General features: G+C 41.3%; 1 protein-coding gene across 4 annotated transcripts in view; it reads left to right on the top strand.

The window, feature by feature from the left end:
- The window catches only part of ANO1 (anoctamin 1), a 375,121-nt gene that overhangs the window by 302,640 nt on the left and 64,263 nt on the right, over positions 1-8,218 (top strand). For all 4 annotated transcript variants that reach the window (XM_082270065.1, XM_082270063.1, XM_082270064.1 and 1 more), the window contains one exon: positions 6,778-6,860. In XM_082270065.1, the coding sequence (XP_082126191.1) occupies positions 6,778-6,860 (83 nt within the window). The remainder of the gene's footprint in view (positions 1-6,777; positions 6,861-8,218) is intronic.

Below are 8,218 nucleotides of genomic sequence, written 5' to 3'. Positions count from 1 at the left end.
GTTTTGTGTAGCCTGGATTTTCTGTGAAAGGACCTGTTGTATTTTCTCACAAGCGATGGGTTCCCAGTATTCTCAATGTCTTTCTGATTTCGTTTAAAGTGTTTAGTCCAGCAAATGGGTCAGCACCAGGCATGCTTCTCTCCTGTCTTAGAGATATTAACCGGTTGCCGACCGCCGCAAGTACATATACTGCGGCAGTCAGCCCTGGCCAGGCAAAGTGACGTACGTACCGGTACGTCACTAGCCTGTCACTGACTTGTGAGCCAATAGCGGGCGAGCGCGCGCCCGCCCCGGCTCGTTCACTAACAAGTCAGTGCGTGTGACCGGCGGACCCGATGTCCGCCGGTCACTCGCGATCGTTCGCCGGGAAGGGAGAAAGACAGGCGGCTAATGTAAACAAGCCGCCTGTCCTGTGTAAAAATGGAGATCAGACGGTTCTACTATGTAGGACCGTTGATCTCTGTTTTTACAGTAGTAGCCATGTCCAATCACAGTTAGAAACACACCCCTAGGACACACTTAACCCCTCCCTCTCCAATGCAGTTAACCCCTTCCCTGCCAGTGTCATTTTTGCAGTAACAGTGCATATGTATAGCACTGATTACTGCAGTAATGTCACTGGTAACCCCAAAAGTGTCAGAATTGTCAGTCAAGGGTCCGATCTGTCCGCCGCAATGTCGCAGTCCCGCAAAAAAAATCGCAGATCGCAGCCATTACTCGTTAAAAAAAAGAAACACCAAAAATGACAAAAATCTTTCCCTTTGTTAGTAAATGCGATAACTTTTGCGCAAACCAATCAAAATACGCTTTTTGCAATTTTTTTTTTTTTTTTTTTTACCAAACATATGTAGCATAAAACAAATTGCCTGAAAATGTTAAAAAATTTAGATTTTTACATTTTTTTGGGGGAGAATTTCATATAAAAATAATGTGAAAAATATTGTTATTTTTGCAAAATTGACGCTCTTTTCTTGTTTATAGCGCATATCAAAAAATCGCACAGGTGATCAAATACCACCAAAAGAAAGCTCTGTTTGTGGGAAAAAAAGGACGTCAAATTCGTTTAGGTACAGCGTCGCACGACCGCGCAATTGTCCGTTTAAAGTCACGCAGTAAAAAATCGCAAAAAACCCCCTGGTCAGGAAGGGGATAAAATCTTCCGGGGCTTAAGTGGTTAAGGCTAAACTAAAGCTGGCCATACTCTAGCAGAGTTATGAATGAACTTTCATAAAAACAATTCTACCAAAATTCTCACCAGTATAACCAATAACTTGATGAATGTAATTTTTACAGTGCTTCAAAATTTGGTTTGCTTTTAACGTTCAATTTTGAAATTAATGTAATTTCCCAAATTAAAAACACATCGACTCTTTCCACAACCTCATCCACTCAGATTTGTTAGGTAAAAAAATGTTCATCCTGTTCCTTTGAACTTTCTCATCACTGTGGTTGAAAATGAACATTGATTTGACACCGCTAAAAGTTTGAAAGCTGAACAAAATGTTCTTGAAACATTTTCCAACTAAATTTTTCTGGTAACTGGGCAGCTATAGACAAACAATGGCAGCTGATCCTGAAGACGAATGTTGACGTAAACATGTAGAGCAAGGGTCTTCAAACTATGGCCCTCCAGCTGTTCAGGAACTACAATTCCCATCATGCCTAGTCATGTCTGTGAATGTCAGAGTTTTACAAAGCCTCATGGGATGTTTAGTTCTGCAACAGCTGGAGGGACATAGTATGAGGATCCCTGATGTAGAGTCATTGCACCCAGCTGCATGTGCACTGAGGAGACACCATGGTGGGAAAAATGAGATGCATCCATGTTGATCAATTATTCAGGCCGCAGACTGTCCATAGAAATATACGATTACCTTTAAGTCTGACCATAATGGGCAGGATCGGGTGACTGTCTCTTGTCTGTAGGTACCCTAAATTGATGATGATGAAGTAAAGATCAATGCTAAGTATAAAGGTTTTGAAAACTGAAACTTCTAATAAGTAGACTGGTTGGAAATCGGGTGCTCTGGAATTGATTATACACAAAATCTCCATAGCAAACTATCTGTAAAACTTGGATGTGTGTGTAGTAGGAGATGGAAGGTTAGTGAATGTCAAATTTTAAAAAGATAAAACTGAACCTTTGGAAATTAAGACAAAACGGTATATATAAATATACACAACAATGTCTCTTTAAACTTTCTAATTGTTCCGTAGGAGTAAACATGCACAGAGAATGAAGTCTCCACGTTCAAGGAAACTGAGACACTTTAACAAAACATTAATTATGTGGGGATTAGTTACTTTTAGAACTTGTCCAGCATCTTGTAGGGTGCCACAAAGTTAAATAAATCCAGCTATGTTTAAATACAGATGTGTCACCAGCTTGAAGGATAGAGTTGGAAGCTGTACATTTCCTGAACTAATTTAGCCTCTTATGTACTTATGATGAACCGTTGCAATCCAGAGCCTGGGTTCTGCTGGTGACAACTGGCTTTGTACTTCCAGAGAGCAGATCTCCAGCTTGTACCTGCCAAGTACAAACATAACAGTGCTCATTTCAAGAGTCTTACATAACCTTGTATTGGATTTATTATGGGAGTTCGGCTGTTTGCCTCTGCCTTCTACAGTGTGTGCTAAAGGCAATAAATTAGGGAATGGATTTGAAGCTAAAGCTAGAGTTAGCAAACACCCTCTGAACTAGGCAGAAAGTACACTACAGTATGTATAAAAATAAAAAGTAAGTGATTTGGCTGTGTGAACGGTCTGTCATGATATCATGGTGGAGTAGTCTGTGCCTCTGAAATATTTAGCAAAGACTGTTTGACATGGGTGTGTAGCAGAATCCTAATGCTATGCGTGTTACAGAGAAATCTCTAGTGTATTAGTAACCTGTTCCAGCCTCACCTCAGGGTGCTTCCCAAGAACATGACATGTTCCCAGAGGAAATATTCTGATGTAATCTCACCGGTAAGATGAGATGGCGTATTTTGTGTGTTTAGTATGTGTCATACAGTATATGTTAAAACTGGTCATAAATGGCTCCGTTTTTTCAATGAGCCAGTGGGCTGATCAAAAGATAACTGAGCGGATTTCCCCATCCACACAAGTAAAGTGAATGGAGGAATCCTCGCTGCTGTGTTATTGTATTCAGACCGCTGGGACCCCTACGCTGTCAGAATATACTAATCAATGCTGCAGCAATGATCAAACACACGTTTTCCAGCCAGCCTGTTCGTGAGAAGTCAATCATTAGATCTCATGAATGGTAACAGCTATAGATAGATTGCAATTCGGCAGTTCAGCAGGGACTGGACCAATTTTGATCCATCTATGGCCAGCTTAAGCTTGCTGTCTGTTGCTAGAGCTTAAACCTAAAAAAAAACAAAAAAACAAAAAACAGGATAAGGAACACTGGAGGAGATTTACTAATATAAAATAGGAAGATCAACTTGTGAAGATCACAAGAAGTCTCCACCCTGCGCCAAAAGTAAATAAAAGAAAAAATAGATGAACAAGCAGCCACTTAAAAATCAAAAAAATATTAAATTATGTTTGGACAATAAAACCTAGAAGCTGATGGGTTACTATGCATAGCTGCACAAGATTCTGTGTGCACCAGTATTGGTAAATCTCTATACCATAGGGTGTATTAGATCAGATGACCAAAGACACCAGGCGGCGCTAATCAATCATTATAAGCATCAATATGACATGTACAATAGTCATTAAAGACTCAGGAACTGGATCCTAATAAAAATAATAATGCAGTAATGGGACCTTGGAAATGTATATCTCAAAACCATACATCAATACACAATGCTTCATACAATCAGTCCATAATAATTGGAAATGATCCCGAAGTACACCGTGTGAGGAAAGTCTTAATGGTTAAACTTCATAGTCCTTCACCACACCACATGTAGCCTCTCCCAATAGTCCCATACTCACCAGAGGTTCATGGGTTAAAGGCCTGTCATTTCCATAGGAAGTTAATTGGACCTCACTGACTGAACCCCGGAGTGGATACTCTCAGACGAATAGGATAAGATCTCCTGGACTTGACACCACTCTCCACAGTATTCACCTTCAAGCCGGTATAATTAGAGGGAAACCGCTCAAGATTCTTATCCTCAAATTGGATCCCACACTCCACCAAATGTAAAGGAGCAGCTCAAATCATAAGGCATGTAAAACATATAAAGAGGGGAGGGAGTCGCTCATAGTGTAGTATTATATGAACTTTATAAAATCCCATATATCCCACCTTCATACAATGCACTTACACAAGTAATAAAAGTAAAAGCATTAAAATAAGCCATCATGCCGGCAGGACCTGCATCACCAGCATCCCTCACCCAACCACCGACCCGCAGTGTACCGATGAGCAGCAGATGATGGTAACAGTCCATAGATGCAACAAGAGCCACGTGGTCACGTCCTTACGCGTATCGTCATGGACTTCCATCAGAGGACGCCCAGTTCCTGAGTTTTTAATGACTATTGTACATGGCATATTGATGCTTATAATTATTGATTAGCGCCGCCTGGTGTCTTGAGTCACCTGATCTAATAAACCCTATGGTATAGAGATTTACCAATACTGGTGCACACAGAATCTTGTGCAGCTATGCATAGTAGAGGCAGTGAGACATTTCCTGATCCGCAGCTGCACAAATCAGTATATGTCTCAGTGCCTGTGATTAGCGAAGACCAGTGTCCGCTTCCTGGGGGGATCGGGAACATGGGAACTCGAACAAGCCTCTACCACACAAAGTGCAGAAGTTTAGCTGTTAGCGTGGTCAATTTGCATCCTTTGGCTGGCTATTCAGAGGTACAGGACACTGTGCAGACATTTAGCATGCCTGTATTGGGTAGTTTGTACAGCCGCCACCCCCCCCCCCCCGACCAATCGCAGCCTGCCTTTGGCGCATACCCTCTCCCAATCGCAGCCTGCCTCTGGCACACACCATCTCCAAATCACAGCCTTCCTCTTGAACGTGCCCCCTGCTTAACCACTTGCTGACCGGTCACATTGACCGTACTGCGGCAAAGTGGCTCGATATCGTCCAGCGACGTAGACCTACGTCACTGGACTCCTCCCCTTGTGGGCGGTGCACGCGCCGCCGGAGGCTCGCTCCCGCTGTATTCAGTCAGGGGAAGAGAGGCGGTGATCACCGCTGCTCTTCCCCGATCGTCGGGGATCGAGTGTGGAAATCCGCCCGCTTGTGTAAACCAAAGCGGGCGGATCTCCTAAGTGACAAACAGTGACAGAGTGCAGGATTCAGCATAGCTGAACCTGCGATCTGTCCCTGTGTCACACAGTCCCCTCCCCCCACACACGTTAGTAAGCACCAGGCATACATTAACCCCTTGATCACCAATAAAAGTTAACCCCTTCCCTGCCAGTGTCATTTGTACAGTAACAGAGCATATTTATAGCACTGATTACTGTAGTAATGTCACTGGTACCCCCAAAAGTGTCAAAAATGTCAGTCAAGGGTCCAATCTGTCCGCCGCAATGTCTCAGTCCCACAAAAAAAATCGCCGATCGCCCTCATTACTAGTTAAAAAAAAACAATAAAAATTACATAAATTTCCCGTAATCAGTAGCTGCGATAACTTTTGCGCAAACCAATCAAAATACGCTTATTTGTTTTTTTTTTTACCAAAAAATATGTAGCAGAAAACAAATTGGCCTAAAATGTTAAAAAATTTAGATTTTTACATTTTTTGGGGGGGGAATTTCATATAAAAATGTGAAAAATATTGTTTTTTCAAAATTGTCGCTCTTTTTTTGTTTATAGTGCAAAAAGTAAAAATCGTACAGGTGATCAAATACCCCCAAAAGAAAGCTCTGTTTGTGGGAAAAAAAGGACATAAATTTCGTTTTGGGTACGGCGTCGCACGACCGCGCAATTGTCAGTTAAATTCGCACAGTGCCGAATCGCAAAAAGTGGCCTGGACGTAAGACAGCAAAAACCTCCGGTGATAAAGTGGTTAACTGCCACCTGCATTTTGCCTCAAGCTAAATTGACTTTGGCATACAGGCACCCTGTGTGTCTGCACAGTGTCCTGTAAACACCCCCCCCCCCCCCAATCAGGAAGAAGAGAAGCATAGTAACATGATAGAACGTTTCAACCTTTGTATAAAAGGGAAGTAAGATCATTTCTGAAACAAAGCAAGAAGCAGCTATGGTGCCTCCATAGTTATAACTGTATTAGAAAGTGTCTATAACATAGTCCAGGTACCTAAAGTACATACAATCTCAAAACCTTCTCCACTTATTCAACATGTAAAGCAATGTGCCTGCTTTTAGATGTTTTCTAGGCATAAGGATGAAGGAGGATAGTTTCGCTTTCGAAAAGAATATATGGAAATTTTTTTTTTTTTTAAACTGTTAGATTCCTGGTAAGAGCAGATGTCATGTGATGTTATGTGGGATGACAGTTTGATCACATAGTTTTGAGAACACTGTGTGAATGAATACTCCTCATAATCTATATATCAATGAATTGCTTGATGCTGAAACCACATGGCTTACCCATTATGGCAAAGGGCAGTAAATGTAACCGATATCAGAATTCTTTCATTCATCTTCAGAAAGCAGAAATCTGAGTGTTTACTTTGTGTTTCTACACTTTGTAAAAATCACACGTGATCATTGAACAAGACTGGAAATGTTCATTTTCACTGCATTTTCAAGCTTGCCTTAGATTTAATTGTTCCTATAATCATATACATGATTGACATGGCGGGTGTTTGTCTGGTTTCAGCTGCAACATTCATGGAGCACTGGAAGAGAAGACAAATGCGACTGAACTATCGATGGGATCTCACAAGTTTTGAAGAAGAACAAGTGAGTGAGAGGGAAAGAAACCCTTCGTATTTACAGGGTGTGAGCTGTTAGCTGTTTTCAGTGAATTTAAAGCACCTACTAGTCATTCTAAGTTACACTTCATTTGATGCAGCCAGGGGCGTCACTAGGATTTTGAAAGACCTGGGGCACCCTTGACCACCAAGAGGGAGCAGGAGCTATGCACAACATGCTAAGCTGAGAGTGGGGCCTTATTGCACTAAATATCGGAGGGGGTTAAATAAAACCTGAGCCTAGTTTTGTATACACAACACGCACAAGCCACAGTCCTTATACCCCAAAACATGCACTTGCCGACTGCCCACAGTACATTTACATCATTAAATACTGTTATGGCTGCAGCTAGCTGCCATTACCCTGGTGTCATTTTGTACTGTGGGTGATTCTCTACAAAATAAAAGTGGTTCCAGCGGCGGATTCGCCACAGGATCACTTTAAGAGGTGCCCCCCTCCTGACGCCTTCCGGCCATCTCCGAGCGTACCGAAGCTGATGCCTCAGATGGCTAGGCAGAAATTCGAGTGAGGGCAAGATAGCCCCCACTCGATTCTATGCCCTTGGAGGACCAGAGCAAGGTCTGAGTTCACTTCCTTATCTTGGGCTTAAAGGGATTATTTTCTTAAATTTTTTTGTTAAAGTCAGTGTCTTTTTTTGCTTTTAAGGGTAAATGAGAGCTCTGGGGTCTTTTTGACCCCAGATTTCTCAATAAAGAGGACCTGTCATGCATATTTCTATTACAAGGGATGTTTACATTCCTTGTAATAGAAATAAAAGTAATTAAAAAAAAAAAAGAAAAATAAAGGTAAAGTGTAAAAATAAAAAGTAAAATAATAAAAAAAAAAAATATTTAAAGCACCCCATTCCTCCGAGCCTGTGTGCCGAAGTGAACGCATATTTAAGTGGCGCCCGCATAATTAAACGTTGTTCAAACCACACATTTGAGGTATCGCCGCAGTCGTTAGAGCGAGAGCAATAATTCTAGTGCAAGACCTCCTCTAACTCTAAACAGGTAACCTGTAATCATTTTTAATATGTCGCCTATAGATTTTTCAGTTTGTCACCATTCCATGAGTGTGGGCAACTTTAAAGCATGACGTGTTGGGTATCTTTTTGCTCCATGTAACATATCTTTTACATTCTACAAAAAAATTGATCTAACTTTAGGGTTTTGGTTTTTTTGAATCAAAGTGTATTTTTTTTTTTTTTTTTAAATTGCGTTTAAAAGATTGCTGTGCAAATAGTGTGACAAAAAATACTGCAGTGATGGCCATTTTATTTGATAGAGTCTTTGCTAAATAAAATATATCTAATGATTGGGGGTTTGAAATAATTTTCTAGCACA

This window comes from Pelophylax lessonae (assembly GCF_965119305.1).
Source record: "Pelophylax lessonae genome assembly, chromosome: 10".
Taxonomy (NCBI): domain Eukaryota; kingdom Metazoa; phylum Chordata; class Amphibia; order Anura; family Ranidae; genus Pelophylax; species Pelophylax lessonae.
Note: the sequence above shows the minus strand (reverse complement) of the source record. Positions and strands in the feature narration are given on the sequence as shown.